Here is a 16,484-nt window from a genome sequence, read left to right on the forward strand (position 1 = left end):
TGGGGTGGATGGATTGGGGTTAGAGGCCGAGGAATTGTGTTTGGGTTTCAAACACTGACCTGCGGGCTTCCCTGGTGGCACAGTGGTTAAGAATCCACCTGCCAATGCAGGGGACACGGGTTTGAGCCCTGGTCCGGTAAGAACCTGCAGTCTGCAGAGCAACTAAGCCCATGTGCCACAACTACTGAACCTGCGCTCAAGAGGCTGCAAGCCACAACTGCTGAGCCTGCGGGCCACAACTACTGAAGCCTGTGTGCCTAGAGCCTGTGCTCTGCAACAAGAGAAGCCACCGCAATGAGAAGCCCATGCACCGCAACAAAGAGTAGCCCCCACTTGTCGCAACTAGAGAAAGCCAGCGCACAGCTATGAAGACCCAACACAGACAAAATTGAATAAATAAATAAATTAATTAAAACAAAACAAAAACAAAAAAAACTGACCTGCAGATAGGCAAGTGACTGGGCCAAGGTCACACAGATGGTGAAGTGACAGAGCTCATCTTCTGATTCCAAGTGCTCTTGCCACCATAGCCTGTGTCTTCTGTTGGAGGGTGTCAGCATAACATAGTTTGGAGACATCTTCTCTGAAGATTATTCAACCTTCTTAACCTGGTTTCGGGTCCCCTAATAGGGGTTTGAGAAGACTTATTGAACAATCAACAGTATAAAAACTGATGCACAGTGCTTTTAAAGACACTTTATATAAAAATAAAATATGTGAAGGGAGAAGTCATTGCATTAGAAGTTGTTTGCATTAGAAAAAAAATGTTGAAGTTACTTTCAATTAGGAATGTAAAGTGGGTAAATGTGTACACATAGTTAAAACTTATCCATTTAAGATGTAGGATTGGATCTAACAAGCTATAAAATGATAAGAGGTTTCTTTTTTTTATTAGGCTGGTGTTCATTATCTTAATCTAGTAGATAATGCTTTACCGTCAAAGTTAGACCAAAGTAAAAATAAAAACTTAATTGTTTTTTACTGTATTAGCAACAACCAGTTAGAAGCTCTCATGGAAAAAAATTCATTCACAAAAGCAGTGACAACGACATCAGCAGCAACAACAACATGAAAGTGAAATGTCTGAAAATAATCCTAATGAGAAATGCATGGGACTTATATGAGAAACATTAGTAAACATCACTAAGAAAAAAACATCAATTTCCCTGTTGGGAAAAGTGGAGAATGACTATCAAGAGACCATTTATAAAAAAGGACATTCAGATGATTAATAAATATATTTGTCACTTATAGCTAAAGATTTGAAAAATAAACTAATAATGAAATTTCATTTTAATCCTAAATTGGCAGGATTTAAAAATAATCATATTATTCCATACTTCCTGAGGGGCACTAACATGGCATTCTCATATAGTGCTGGTGGGGTTATAAACTGACAAAGTTGCTTTAAAATTTATCAACGTGTTTAGTGTCTTAAAATATGCATGTGCTTTTCACCAGTAATCTCACATCTAGAAATTTATTTTAAAAAATTATCACAGGGCTTCCCTGGTGGCACAGTTGTTGAGAGTCCGCCTGATGATGCAGGGCACACAGGTTCGTGCCCCGGTCTGGGAGGATCCCACATGCCGCGGAGCGGCTAGGCCCGTGAGCCATGGCTGCTGAGCCTGTGCGTCCGCAGCCCGTGCTCCGCAACGGGAGAGGCCACGACAGTGAGAGGCCCGAGTACTGCAAAAAAAAAAAAAAAAAAAAAAATCACAGATGCTGATAAATATTTGTGTGTAAGGATGTTTATTACAGTATTATTTATAATCGTGAAAAACCGGAAATAAATTATATGTGCAGTGATAGGAAATGGTTAAATCAGTTATGGTCCATCTCTATAGTTGAAGCCTATATAGCCACTAAACATGTTTTTGAAGAATATTTAATAACATGGGAAGTTATTTATGATACAATGGCTTAAGTGAAAAGAATGCAGTGTACAAAATTTTGCTTAGTTATGTATATTAGTTTACTAGGACTGCCATAACAAAATATTGCAGACTGGCTGGCTCAAACAATAGAAATTTATCTCTCACAGATCTGGAGGATAGAAGTCCAAGATCAAGGTGTCAGCAGGTTTGTTTGTTTTCTTCTGAGGCCTCTCTCCTTGGCTTGCAGATGACTGCCTTCCTCCTGTGGCCTCACATGGTTTTCCCTTGTGTCTCTCTCTTTCTGTGTCATAATATCCTCTTCTTATAAGGACACCAGTCAGATTGGATTAGGGCCCACTCTCATGGCCTCATTCTAACTTATTCTAACTTAATTACCTTTATTATAGGCCCTATCTCCAGACACAGTCACATTCTAAGGTACTGGGGATTAAGGCTTCAATACGAGTTTTTGCCTGGGTGGGGGGAGGGTACACAGTCCACAATACCGTGATTCTGATTTTATTTAAAAATGTAAAGAAAAAAAAAGACTCGAAGGAAACATAGTAGATTTGTAGCTTTATGAGCAGTCCTGAAGATTCATAACATGTGGTAACTGGTAAATAACTTTGCTGATGTACAAATCTAAGTCACATGGACCTTTGAAGATGGCCTGCGGCAAAGTCTACTGGGCATCCTCATCTCATTGGGCTTCTTTATGTTTCATTCATCATCTTGGATGTAGCAATTTTCATTAAGGGTTAAAAGACTCGTAATTTTTTTTACGATGCCATACCATAGTTCATAGGGGAAATATGCAATAATGGTAGTTACAGAACTGATGCTCTATCTTCCATGAATACATAAATAATTAAAAACTATTAAATGTTAAGAGAGGTTATATGAGTGGTGTAATAATAAACTTTAAAAATTTTATTATTTTTTATGGTATCTACTATAGCGAGCATGTATTACTTTTATAATTGGGAAATAAATTCATGTTGTTTAAAAAATACTGACAATTTTCCACCTGAAAATATGGGATGAAGTTGATGTGATCAATTTCATGCTGTGTGATTCTTAAAAAAATTTTTTTCAATTCAATTCAATTTGGTTCAACAACTATTTGTTGTTCACTTACACTGTGCGTGGTGCTATGGTTCAAAGCTCCATGAGACATCATCTGACCGTCTGAAAATTTTTACTCCAGTTAAGGAGACTGAAAACCACTCTGCTGACTGTGAAAAGTGTTATAAATAAAATATGGAAGCCTGGAGGGAGAATTGATAAAGGTGACTTCCTTTTAGAGTTAAGCCTTGAAGATAGAGTGAGAATTCACCATTCAAAAGAGGGGAAAGAAGGTCAGGCAAGGAGGTGTTTATTCCCCCCTTATTTATGTACTTAATCATTTACTTATATCAATATTGACTCATGGATATCTATTTTATATTTTGTGTTATAATCCATACCATTTTTTTTTGGATGTGCTTTCTTTGCTCAATGAAATGTTGTGACTTTCAAAGTCAACAGAGGTGAACATCATAACTTTTAGTGGTTATATAGTACGTATTTAATCAATTCTCTACTGATGCACACTTTTGCTTCCACTTTTTATTTCCAGCAGTGCTGGAATAACATCCTTGTACATTCATTTTTGTGCACTTGGGCGACTGTTCTTTAGTTTACCATTCTAATCCCATCCCTAAGACATATACTTGAGCTTTGTTCCCTGTTCCTCAAGTACACCCTGCTTTCCCTTAGCTTCCGCTATTTACCTAGAAGGCTCTTCCCCTATCTTTGTCCACTGAAGTTGCCTGTATGATTCAGGGTTCAGCTCAAAGGCTATTTGCTGTATAAGTTCTTCTCTAGCATTTTGAAGAGAATTTAATGGTTCCATCCCACTTCTCTTTGTTGTATATGTGTTGTAACACTTATTATCTGACACTCCTATCCCAGGACTTCTCTCTACTAGATTTTGAACAGATAGAGGCAGAAATGTGATCAATCACGCTCATTTGTGTACTCCATCATAAAGTAACTAGCATATTTTGACTTCGAAGTGAAGAATCTGAGTAACTGAGAAATTAAGAATTTTGCTCAAGGGACTTTCCTGGTGGTCCAGTGGGTAAGAATCTGTGCTCCCAATGCAGGGGGCCCAGGTTTTATCCCTGGTCTGGGAACTAGATCCCCCATGCATGCAGCAACTAAGACCCCGTGCAGCCAAAAAAAAAAAAAAAAAATTGTGCTCAATGTTGCGCAGCTAATTACTCTTCATTTCTTTTACATACATTGTTGCTCCATGCTTCAGGGAGACAGAGGAGTTGAATACAGGTGCTAGTGTTTGTTTAAAGTACAAACAACTGTGCTGTAGTTTAGTGTTTTTCAGCTGTCTGTCAAAAATGTTTGTTATTTGAAGACTGGTATAACAGTCTTCCAAAATGAGCCTGTTCATTATGCCAAGTATTCACAGGAAATTGCATATGAATGCAGGAGAAATTAAACAAGGCCTCTAATCTTTCCGACTTCCTTTTTAAGTCAGCAGGTGGCATAACGTATGTTATGTATTAGAATTAGTAATAAGAGGTGAATGCCATAAAACAAAACAAAAATAAAACAAAGAGACAATGTTAGTTTAGTCATGAGGCTGTCAGTGAGCTGAGGCTAAAGAAGGTCCCGCACTGTGGTCCTAATGATCCACCCAGCGTGCACCTAGGAGGAGACGCGCCCCTTCCGTTAACACTTTGTGGCGGGGTGACCTACACACCTGTGACCCCCGCCGGGTAGGAGGAGGCCCCGCTGCAGACGCGCGCGCAGATACAGCCACCCGCAGGCACCTGGCTCCGCGCGCCGCGGGAGGGGGGTGGGCCGGGGCAGGTCCCACCGCCGACCACGCCCCCAGGAGGTGGGGCGGGGGGGCGGGAGTCTTTAAGACCGGGCTGCCCAGCCGCCTGCTCAGTCAGGGTGCGGAGCTGTGGACCAGGAGGCTTGAGACTTAGCCCTGCGCCGCCTGCCCACGGGGGCCTCCACCACCCTCACCTCGGCCTCACTAGCCCGCCAACCCAACTCGGCGGCTCCTCCGCGAGCCTGCCGGGAACTCGCGCCCCTCGTGTTCCCCGGCCCCCGAGGGGGCCGCCTCGGGCCATGGTGCCCTCCGAGGAGGAGCCCGCCGCCGCGCGGGGGCCGAGCGAGGCGCAGCCGCCCGGCCCTGCGCCCCCAGGGGCCGCTCCGCTGCCCGGCCCGGGACCCTTGGATGGCCCGGAGGCGGCGGGGGCCGAGAAGGTGGAGGTAGAGCTGGCGGGGCCGGCGGGGCCAGCGGGCGCTGAGCCCCTTGAGCCCCCTGAGGGCGGCTGGGGTTGGCTGGTGATGCTGGCGGCTATGTGGTGCAACGGGTCGGTGTTCGGCATCCAGAACGCCTGCGGGGTGCTCTTCGTGTCCATGCTGAAGACCTTCGGGTCCAAGGACGATGACAAGATGGTCTTCAAGACAGGTGAGGCACAGCACCCGCCGCGGCCATCCCCGAGGGGGCTGGCGCGCGGACCCCCGGGCATCCCGCGTGCGGAGCGAGCGTCGGCGCCGCCTAGTGCGCCTCTGTGGGTCCGTGTGTGCGGAGGTTGTGAGGGGTGGGTCTGTCCAGTTGCAAAAGCAGCATGCTCGGTGCGCCTGTCTTTGTGTTGAATCCAGATGTAGGCACTGTATTTGGAAACAAGTCGCAAAACTTATTTGCCTAGATCTTCCTGCTTTCCTCTCTGCAGAATAGGGTCTAAGAGTCTGCGGTAGACTTTCTTTTCATTTTTGAAAACAAACAGACCCTTCCAAACCCTATTACACCGCTCCGTCATTTTTACGGTCTCTTTCGTGACCGTGACGGTTGGGTTTTTGTTCATCTGCTCCCGGCGCTGCAGAGGGCTGTTTGTGTTGCGGGGAGGCAGGGTTGGCGAGATGAAAGATATGTATTCCAAGGTCACGGGAGTTCGGAAGGGGGCCCTGAAGGAACCACGGTTTCGTGGCGTTTTTTTTTTTTTTGCGGTGGGGGGAAGGGGTTGTCACTCTGCTAAATATAGGAGACAGCCAGATCAGGGACTGGGAAGAGGGAGGTGAAGGGTTGCCCTTTCCTAGTGTGTTCTTTGTCATATTTAATCATATACCAAATTAGATGAAAAAGGTGCAGACTTAAAATTTTTTTTCCGTGTAGAGGGTTGGTTATTACCTGATCTACCAAATCCAAGACCTTCTGTATAATGCCTTTACATACATTATTTCATGACATCCTGCAAGGCAGGCGTTGTCAACCCCATTTAGGTGAGAAAAGTGAAGCTTGTTGAAATAAAGTGTCCTAATGAGCCCAGAATGGAGATAAGACACACATCTTATGACTTAAAGGGCCAAGTGATTTCCATTACTAAATCAGGCTCCCTGCTTGCCATTTGGGCAACTATATGGTTAATGGTCTTTTTTTTTTTTTTTAAATTTTAATTTTCGTTTATTTTTAGTTTTCCTTAGGTCTTTAGTGTGCATACAAAAAATACATAAGACTCGTAACAAATTCTAAGAGAGAGGTAATGTTGGGAGTTTTAAAGCCTTATATATAAAGAGTATTATACTATATGTATCATTATTCAGCCTTTCTTCTACTCTGCATTGTTTGCAGTTTATCCCCATAATACCTCAATTTGAGCTGGTAGCTTAAATTCTTTGCATTTTAACTCATAGTTTTCCATTGTATGAATATATTATACTTTATATGCATTTTTCCTTTAATAAACATTTAGGTTACTTCCAAATTTACTATAGACAATGCTGCCATGCATATTCTTGTACATTGGCTCCTTGCGCATGTGAATCAGGTACCATATTTAACCTGGAATTTCTGTTCCTTAAATAGCTTTTAAAGCTGTTGTGTTCTGCAGGTCACAGGATACAAAAGTGTTCAAAATGTAATATGATGTACCTGCTTGGAAGGCAACTATTGTACAGTTTATCAGGATAGATATGCATATGTAGTAGTAAACAAAAATTATTTTGTGTCTTTTCTCTACGCGTATCGGGTATCTGGGAGGGAAAAGCCCAAGGAGGCAGAATTCACAGAGTCAACATTTTAAGACTAGGTCCTTCAGTATTTAGCATATTCTTGCCTGGGATTACAGACGTTTATTGAAGTCAAAACACCAAAACAAAACAGTCTTTTGTTTACCACTGGTTTTGCAAACTCAGGTGAGTAGATCCATTGGTATCTGTGGAGTGTCTTATTTTTTCTCCTTCCTAACTTTTTTTGAGAGAGAGTGAGCAACTGCTGGAGAGAGACCATAGCTTTACCAGGGATCAGAGTTTTGCAGTGTCGAAGCCTCTGTATCTCTACCGTCCCCAAGGTTCCCATTGCTACAACAGGCCAATTCTGGGTAGCTGAAGGGGAGGGAGGCCACAGGGACCTGCTCTCTTGAACTTTTTGAAACTCTCTATTTTCAGTTTTGTTGAATGTCTTTCTCCATTTACTCATTTAAATCCTTGATGGCTTTCAGCCGTGTTTGTGTGTGTGGGGGTGTGTACACACAAACAAGTATACAGGGGTGCCAGCTAAATACTGAAGATCTTTGTGCTCGTCCGCGTGACTGCCATGTGTGGTTGGTTGTGCCCTTGCACAGAGGTACACAATTCAGGGTCAGTGGTGGCTGGAAACCAGCCTGTGCTCTGGGTGCCTTTTATCTAATTCCTGCAGAGGGGCCCTGTGCACTTGTAATGGCCCTGTGTAACACCCCAGCTAGATGGCACAAAAGCCTGTACTTATACTTGGTCGATATGTGAAACATGTACAGCCGATAAACTTTAAGGTCTGAGATCACCTCATCGGTGAAAAAATGGTGACAGGATAGTCTTTTAGCCAGTTAATGTTGAGATCCACCCCCCTTCTGTCTCTCTCTCCTTTCTTTGCTCCCTTCTTCCTTCCTCTCTTTCTCTCTCTCCCCACTTTCTCTTTCCCTCCCTCCCTCCATCTCTCTCTCACACTCACTCACACACACGTGCACACACACGCACACACACACACAAACACACACGTGTTTCATATAAAGTCTCATCTACAGTAGGCCCTGAAGTGTTTGAGAACACCTGCTTTGAAGTTTGACTCTTCAGTCTTTTTTTTTGGATATTCTAATGCTGAGTCATCTGTGATCAAACGTATGCTAACTTCAAGTACAACGTAAAACATATTTGGAACTGTTTAAGGCTTTTATTTTTTCAAAGTTTCGGTCCATTTTCGAAGTCTGGAACAGAGAGACTAGAGCCCGTGCATTCCATATCCTCTCCCTCCTTTTCTCTTTCTTTTTTCAAAAAATTAATTAATTAATTTATTTTTGGCTGTGTTGGGCCTTCGTTTCTGTACGAGGGCTTTCTCTAGTTGCGGCAAGCGGGGGCCGCTCTTCATCGCGGTGCGCGGGCCTCTCACTATCGCGGCCTCTCGTTGCGGAGCACGGGCTCCAGACGCGCAGGCTCAGTAGATGTGGCGCTAGGGCTTAGTTGCTTCGCGGCATGTGGGATCTTCCTAGACCAGGGCTCGAACCAGTGGCCCCTGCATTGGCAGGCAGATTCTCAACCACTGCGCCACCGGGGAAGCCCTTGGTCCATTTTCTATTACGTTATTCATGATTGATAATTCGGCATTAGAGGGCAGTCTCCACGTGTTCATTAGCTTCTTTATAATTATAAGCCCAAGGATACCCAGGGAGGTGGTGTTGGAATGGGAACCTAGGCTTCCAAATGATGGTTTATATTTCTTGAGAACTTTACATGTGCCAGGCCCAGTGCTAAGCACTTTACATGCATTTCTATTTTAAACCTTACTGCAACTCCATGAGATAGGCTTTATTTATTTATTTATTTTTAAAGAAACTTATCTGTTGAGCTTTTATTTATTATTTATTTAATTTATTTATGTATTTTGGCTGTGCCGAGTCTTCGTTGTGGCATGCGGGATGTTTAGTTGTGGCATGCGTGTGGGATCTAGTTCCCCGACCAGAGATTGAACCCGGGCCCCCTGCATTGGAAGCATGGAGTCTTACCCACTGGACCACCAGGGAAGTCCCGAGATAGGCTTTATTTAATCTTTCTTTTCCGATGTGGAAACTCAGGCTCATAGAGATTAAGTAAGTGGTGGAGCCAGGGTTCAACCTCAGGTTTATGTGACTTCAGAAGCTAGGTTTTTAATGCTTGATCATATTGCATTGGCTAGATAACATTCTGCTAATCCAGTGTTCTTTATGTTTGGTTAATTCAAGTGTTAGAAATTGATTGAGTACTATACCGAGAATTCTGGCGTTAGAAAAGAGGTCTGAAAGATTAGGGTCCCTGTTTCTTGGTCTTACTTGGCTGTCAGTAAGCAATTGCCAATTGTTGATGTCTCGTTGAAATCGGTTTTTGGGTGTTCCCTGGTGGTCTAGTGGTTAGGATTTGGTGCTTTCACTGCTGTGGCCCGGGTTCAGTCCCTGGTTGGGGAACTGAGATCCTGCAAGCCGTGCGGCGTGGCCAAAATTAAAAAAAGAAAGAAAGAAAGAATTAGGTTTTTTTTTTTGCGGTACGCGGGCCTCTCACTGCTGGGGCCTCTCCTGTTGCGGAGCACAGGCTCCAGACGCGCAGGCTCAGCGGCCATGTCTCACGGGCCCAGCCGCTCCGCGGCATGTAGGATCTTCCCAGACCGGGGCACGAACCCGTGTCCCCTGCATTGGCAGGCGGACTCTCAACTACTGCGCCACCAGGGAAGCCCAGAAAGAGTTAGGTTTTTGAAGTATAGGGAGATGTTCACGGAGAAGCAAGATAATTTCACATGGCATTCAAGAAGAAGTCTGGGGTTTCCTTTGAAGAACCAGGCTCCTTTAGACTGATCCATAGCAGGACAGTACTTCCGGGCAGAACTGAAGAGGAACCTTCCTCAGGCTTTACTTTTTCTCTTCAGGGCTCTCTTACCTCTTTCTATGTCACTGACGATCCACCCAAAATTTCTCAGGAAAAGGGCGTGGAGAAATTCATTCACACTAAGATATAAGCGAGTTTACACATCTTAATGTTACTCCTTATTCATTCTACAAATGTTTACCAAGCATCTGACACCCTCTGTGCTGCGCACTGGAGGTGGTAATAGAGAGAGGAAGTCAGCTGTTCCCAAGGAGAACAGCTGATTCCCTTTTGATCTGCTGTGGGATACAAATAAGTAAACAGAATACTTCTCTTTGCAGTATACCAGGACTCAGTCTTAATGTAAGAGGCTGAAATTCTAAGGAAATTCCCACCAACGGTGGAGGCTGGGAAAGGCATTTGATGGCCTCTTTCTCTGTGGCAATAAATCTCACTTGGTGAAATTAAGGCTTTGGAAAGGGGAAGAAAGCCAAACTCCGATTTAGGCAGTAGAACCAATTAAAAATGTTGAGTGCATCACAGCCCTATTACGTTATCCTGGCTGCTGTTGACGTGGCACTCAGAGATATGCCTTGCACATACTGCTGTGTTAGAAAGGTCCATCAGAGGGAGCAAGCTGAGCTTGAGTTGTCTCTTTTCAGTTAAGTTTTATCTGTTCATATGTATGTGCTTCTTGCCCGGATGGGGGGAAGTCAGACACTTTTGGGAAAACTAATACAGATGCTACAATTAACTGGAACATTGTTTTCCCTTAGAAATTGCAACTTTGCTTTAACTTTGGTTTTTGGAAAACCTATTTTTAGTTCCTTCATGGAACTGAGAAAGATTCTAGGGTTCTTTTAGCTTCCTGACACAGTGCTGTGGATATTCTCTGGGATCTTACTAGGGTATTAGTCTAGTTTACTTATCTACTTTCTTCCTGGAAAAAAAAATATTTTAGTGGTATATTGACGTTTAAAAAATAACTATTTAAAACAAGTATGTTTTCAGAATCAGTATTTAGGGTCATTAGTGATATTCTTTTGAAGAAATTATGTCTTTGTGGTCCAGAGGCTTGGTCAAGAAGACCCCTACTTCTTTTAGTAATTCCCAAAATGTGTTCTTTAATAGCCTTTCTTTAAAGAAGAGGCCTGTGGTTAAATAAGTTTGAGAAACACTGCACATTATCTTCCTCTTTTGGATATTTTCAAATATAAATCAAGGTATTAAAAATTCAATTCAGTTTTAAAGGAAAGTAGGTTATCAAAAAGGTCCAAAAAGGGACGCTCTTTGGTTATAATCATTAACGCAACTCTATCTTCCCTGTGTGGAGGTAGATTGCTCTTCAGATAGTTATAATCACAAAGTAGGAGTTTTAGTAGCATTTAGGGATGAATGCATCTTGCAACACCTCTCAACGTGGTCTTACTAGCACCTCTGAAAGTTTGTCAGTTAGCTCTTCCTGAAGGTTTTTTTAAAAAAGCTTTTACATTTACATACTGATATTATGCTGATATATACATACTGCAGTTGTATGCTACACCTGAACTTACAGGAGGTTTTGGCTATAGCTCAGAACTGAACTGCTATGTCTGGTTTTTATGGAGAGGACTTTATTTTTGGTGGGGAAAGCTGTCTGCATAGCTAACCATTTCTATGTCACAGGAAAGTGTTTGGTAATGGTGTTTTCTTAATATGGTTTCAGTGAACGAATGATCTGATTCGTGGTCCTATACTGTATACATGTTTCACTATAAGGAAAATACCTGACTCTTATTTGCACTCAAAGAGATGTTGAAAAGCCAAGAGAACTCACTTATGGCGGCTGTTACGATGCTTGATTTTCCTTCATTCTCTTCCATCTTAAAACATCCAACCTTATATTCCATGTGAATTCATCTAAACTGCCTGTTAAAATAAGTTATTAGACCACAAAAATTGTTACGGGATTTTGGAATAATAAAGACATGAGCATGTTGTGAGCATTTCATACTCCGTTTCCAGAATGTTTCTGAGTTCAGAGCAAGACTGAAAAGTGTAAATAGTGTGTAGTGAATTCTGATTAAGTACAACAATATGAGTATTTCTGTGGTGTTTTATCGTAGAATTTTTATCAATAGAATTAACAGTCTAAAGAACCAACTCAACCAAAAATAAAAGTGTATGAATTATTTCAGGAGAGGTTTTGAGGTGTCTTTTAGAATAAATTGTACTCTGTGCTCTTGATGTGATTTGTTGTATCATTTTTATATGGGTCCTTTTTTTTTTTTTTTTTGCGGTACGTGGGCCTCTCACTGTTGTGGCCTCTCCCGTTGCGGAGCACAGGCTCCGGACACACAGGCTCAGCGGCCATGGCTCACGGGCCCAGCTGCCCCATGGCATGTGGGATCCTCCCGGACCGGGGCACGAACCTGTGTCCCCTGCATCGGCAGGCGGACCCTCAACCACTGCGCCACCAGGGAAGCCCAATGGGTCCTTGTTGAATCCATGTTGCAGTTCCTTGAGGCTTGGTCCCAGGCCATGTGCTTGCTTCACTTTTCTTGCCTTCCCTGCGTGTCTTATATGCCCTGTGGCTCCAGCCACTATCTTGGGGTGTTATTTCCAAATTTCTTCTTTGTGTTCAAGACCCATATTACCTATTTCTAGAAAATTCCATTTGGATGCACAGGTACATCATACTTAGCTAAAATGAACTCATTTCTTAGCCACCCCACTTAGTGTTCACCTGCCACCAAAAACAAAAGCCCGCCTGTGGATAGGCGTAACCTTCCTTCTGAATTCTCTCAGTATATAACACCTCTGATGGCTCATGTCAGAAACCTGGAATCCATCTTAATTTCTTATTTCTCCTCTTTCCTTTCCTATTTCATTAAATTAGACAGTCCTTTTGTGTTTACCTCCTTAATGCCTCATAAGTCAATCCCTGTCTTTTCCTTTAGTGCTGTGCCTTAATTCATGCCTTCATTACTTTTGGCCTCAATTATTGTCATAACCCATTAACTGGTCTACCTGTCCTCAGTTATACAAGTGAGTGGTTTTTCTGAAACATTGGACCATATCATTTTTCTATTTAAAAGCCATCAGTGATACCCATTAGTTCTGGGAAAACCAAATGCCTTTGAGCACTGGCCCTTGCCTGACCCTCTAGCCTTGCTTCTCACCTCTCTCCCATCTTGCGTGGCATGCAGGATCTTAGTTCCCTGACCAGGGGTCGAACCCGGGCCCCCTGCAGTGGGAGCGTGGAGCCCTAACCACTGGACCGCCAGAGAATTCCCTCTCCCTTCTTGCTTTTTATGCTCCAGCCTAGCCAAAGGTCTTGCACTTTTCCAAATCTGTCCTGCTGTCTTTGCCTCTGTGACTTTATGTGTGCCACTCCTCTCTTCAGTGTGGTTGTTGGTCCTTATAAGGTTCTGATGAAATGGTTGGCCATTTTATTTCTTTTATCACAACTATGGGAAAAACAATGTTTTTATGCAACTGTTGTTATGTTTTTGGGGGATGCATGTGGAATGTTTTGGGGGTAGCACGAATTCAAATGAGTTACGAATTAAGCTTAGAGTAGAGTGGAAGACATAGAACCTAATTTCAACCCATCCTAATCTAGCATTCTGTGAAAGGCACTTTTAAGATAATCCATATTTGTTTAAGTGATAATTTGCATAGTTCTTTACCATAAAGAAAGGGTTTTCATATACATTACTCAATTTTATTTTTTAGTGTAGCATTGTAGTGTGTCATTACCTCTATTTATAGATAGTGAAGTTGAAACTTGCACGGTTTAAGGTTGGGACACATGATATCAGTATTTACATCCGTTAAGTTGAAATTAAGAGCATCTTTTTATTTGGACAAAGATTTATCCTTCTGTTAAAGTTGTCTTGAAATGTAGAATACTGCCTTTTTATCCCCTTGAAACTATTTTCTGCATATTTACCTAAATGTTCTCTAGAACCTTTAGTGTCTCCTACCCAAGTTATCAGAAATCCTGTGAAGTCATCCAGTCCATTCCGTTTAGAGTTATCACAACCCAGTTAGAGATCTGATCTCATATTGAAGTGAAACAAACCTTAACAAAAACAAACGAAACCCCAAACACTGCTCCAACAATCAGCTCACCCCAGCTCTGAGCACCCGTCTAGCCTGGTGCCACGCAGGCACAACTGTGGGTGTTTTTATTGGCAGTGTTTCAGAAGGAACAACTCCAGCTCTCCTGGGACCTGTGCAGAAGCACTACACAGAGCCACCCTCTAGGACTGGAGTAATGGAGGAAATCAGTGCTCCTAGTTATCTGTGTACCAGATGTGTGTGATCATACCTTCTTAGCTAAGTTATCTTCATTAACAGCAAAATGCCTGCATTCCGCCTTGCATGTAGGAACTAGAACTAGGAAATTGAGGAGGTGACTTGCCTTATTCCCAAATTGAAGTCTTTTTTCATTTCACTAAGTTTTAAAATTTTATTTTATTTCATTTTTTTAAGGTGGCCAGATAGAATTTCTAACTTTATTACATGCTTATATTAATGTAGGCATGATTTTCTTTTTTTTTAAATTTAAAAAATTTAAAATTTTTTGGCTGTGCTGGGGCTTCGTTGCTGCGCGCGGACTTTCTCTAGTTGCAGTGAGCGGGGGCTACTCTTTTTTGCAGTTTGCGGGCTTCTCATTGCGGTGGTATCTCGTTGTGGAGCACGGGCTGTAGGCATGCGGGCTCAGTAGTTGTGGTACGTGGGCTCAGTAGTTGTGGTGCGTGGGTTCTAGAGCGCAGGCTCAGTAGTTGTGACGCAGAGGCTTAGTTGCTCCGTGGCATGTGGGATCTTCCTGAACCAGGGATCGAGCCCGTGTCCCCTGCATTGGCAGGTGGATTCTTAACCACTGTGCCACCAGGGAAGTCCCACTAAGTTTTTTTAATTGAAGTGTAGTTGATTTACAATGTTGTATTAATTACTGCTGTACAGCAAAGTGATTCAGTTATACATATAACTGAATTATTCTTTTTTTTATATTCTTTTCCATTATGGTTTCTCATAAGATATTGAATATAGTTCTCTTTGCTGTATAGGACCTTGTTGTTTATCCATTCTATATATAAAAGCTTACATCTGCTAACCCCAACCTCCCACTCCATCCCTCCTCCAACCCCCTCCCCCTTGGCAGCCACCAGTCTTCTCTATGTCCGTGATTCTGTTTCTGTTTCATAGATAGGTTCATTTGTGTCATATTTTTAGATTCCATGTACAAGTGATATCATATGGTATTTGTCTTTCTCTTTCTGACTTACTTAACTTAGTATGATAATCTCTAGTTGTGTCCATGTTGCAGCAAATAGCATTATTTCATTCTTTTTAATGGCTGAGTAGTATTCCATTGTATATATATATTGGGTTGGTCAAAAAGTTTGGGTTTTTCTGTAAGCTGACTCTAACAGTGCTTAGTTGTCTTTAAGTTCATTAGAAACAATTTTGTTGGATTGTATTGTGACAGCTGTCATATCAGCGTGCACTTAAAAAAACACATCAAAATTGGTGAATTTTTGTGTAGCCATTTTAATATTGAAGATGGAAGAAAAAAGGCAACATTTTCGGCATATTATGCTTTATTATTTCAAGAAAGGTAAAAATGCAAATCAAATGCAAAGAAAAGATTTGTGCAATGTATAGAGAAGGTGCTGCGACTGATCGAATGTGTCAAAAGTGGTTTGCGAAGTTTAGTGCTGGAGATTTCTCTCTGGACTACGCTCCACGGTCGGTAGTCCAGTTGAAGTTGATAGTGATCAAATCGAGGCATTGAGAACAATCAAAGTTATACCATGTGGGAGATAGCCGACATACTCACAATATCCAAATCAAGTGTTGAAAATCATTTGCACCAGCTTGGTTATGTTAATCGCTTTGATATTTGGGTTCCACATACGTTAAGTGAAGAAAACTTTCTTCACTGTATTTCTGCCTGCAATTCTCTACTTAAGCGCAATGAAAACGTTCTGTTTTTTAAAATAAATTGTGACAGGCGATGAAAAGTGGATACTGTACAGTAATGTGGAACGGAAGAGATTGTGGGGCAAGCGAAATGAACCACCACCAACCGCAACGAAGGCTGGTCTTCATTCATAGAAGGTGATGTTGTGTATATGGTGGGATTGGAAGGGAGTCCTCTATTATGAGTTCCTTCCAGAAAACCAAATGATTAATTCCAAGAAATACTGCTCCCAGTTAGACCAACTGAAGGCAGCACTCGACGAAAAGCGTCCGGAATTAGTCAACAGAAAATGCATAATCTTACATGAGGATAACGCAAGGCCGCATGTTTCTTTGATGACCAGGCAAAAACTGTTACAGCTTGGCTGGGAAGTTCTGATTCATCCGCTGTATTCACCAGACATTGCACCTTCGGATTTCGATTTATTTTGGTCTTTACAAAATCCTCTTAATGGAAAAAATTTTATTTCCCTGTAAGACTGTAAAAGGCACCTGGAACAGTTCTTTGCTCAAAAAGAAAAAGTTTTGGAAGATGGAATTATGAAGTTGCCTGAAAAATGACAGAAGGCAGTGGAACAAAACGGTGAATACATTGTTCTTTAAAGTTCTTGGTGAAAATGAAAAATGTGTCTTTTATTTTTACTTAAAAACTGAAGGAACTTTTTGGTCAACCTAGTACTACATCTCCCTTATCCATTCATCTGTCAATGGACATTTAGGTTGTTTCCATGTCTTGGCTATTGCATTTCACTAATT

At 42.2% G+C, this 16,484-nt stretch overlaps 1 protein-coding gene across 1 annotated transcript in view; it reads left to right on the forward strand.

Annotated features, from left to right (window-relative positions):
- Positions 1 to 4,846: 4,846 nt before the first annotated feature.
- The window catches only part of SLC16A10 (solute carrier family 16 member 10), a 142,935-nt gene continuing 131,297 nt past the window's right edge, over positions 4,847 to 16,484 (forward strand). The window contains exon 1 of the mRNA XM_033867633.2: positions 4,847 to 5,361. Within this exon, the coding sequence (XP_033723524.1) occupies positions 5,016 to 5,361 (346 nt within the window). The 5' untranslated portion in view covers positions 4,847 to 5,015. The remainder of the gene's footprint in view (positions 5,362 to 16,484) is intronic.

This window comes from Tursiops truncatus, chromosome 12 (assembly GCF_011762595.2).
Source record: "Tursiops truncatus isolate mTurTru1 chromosome 12, mTurTru1.mat.Y, whole genome shotgun sequence".
In the NCBI taxonomy this organism is placed as follows: domain Eukaryota; kingdom Metazoa; phylum Chordata; class Mammalia; order Artiodactyla; family Delphinidae; genus Tursiops; species Tursiops truncatus.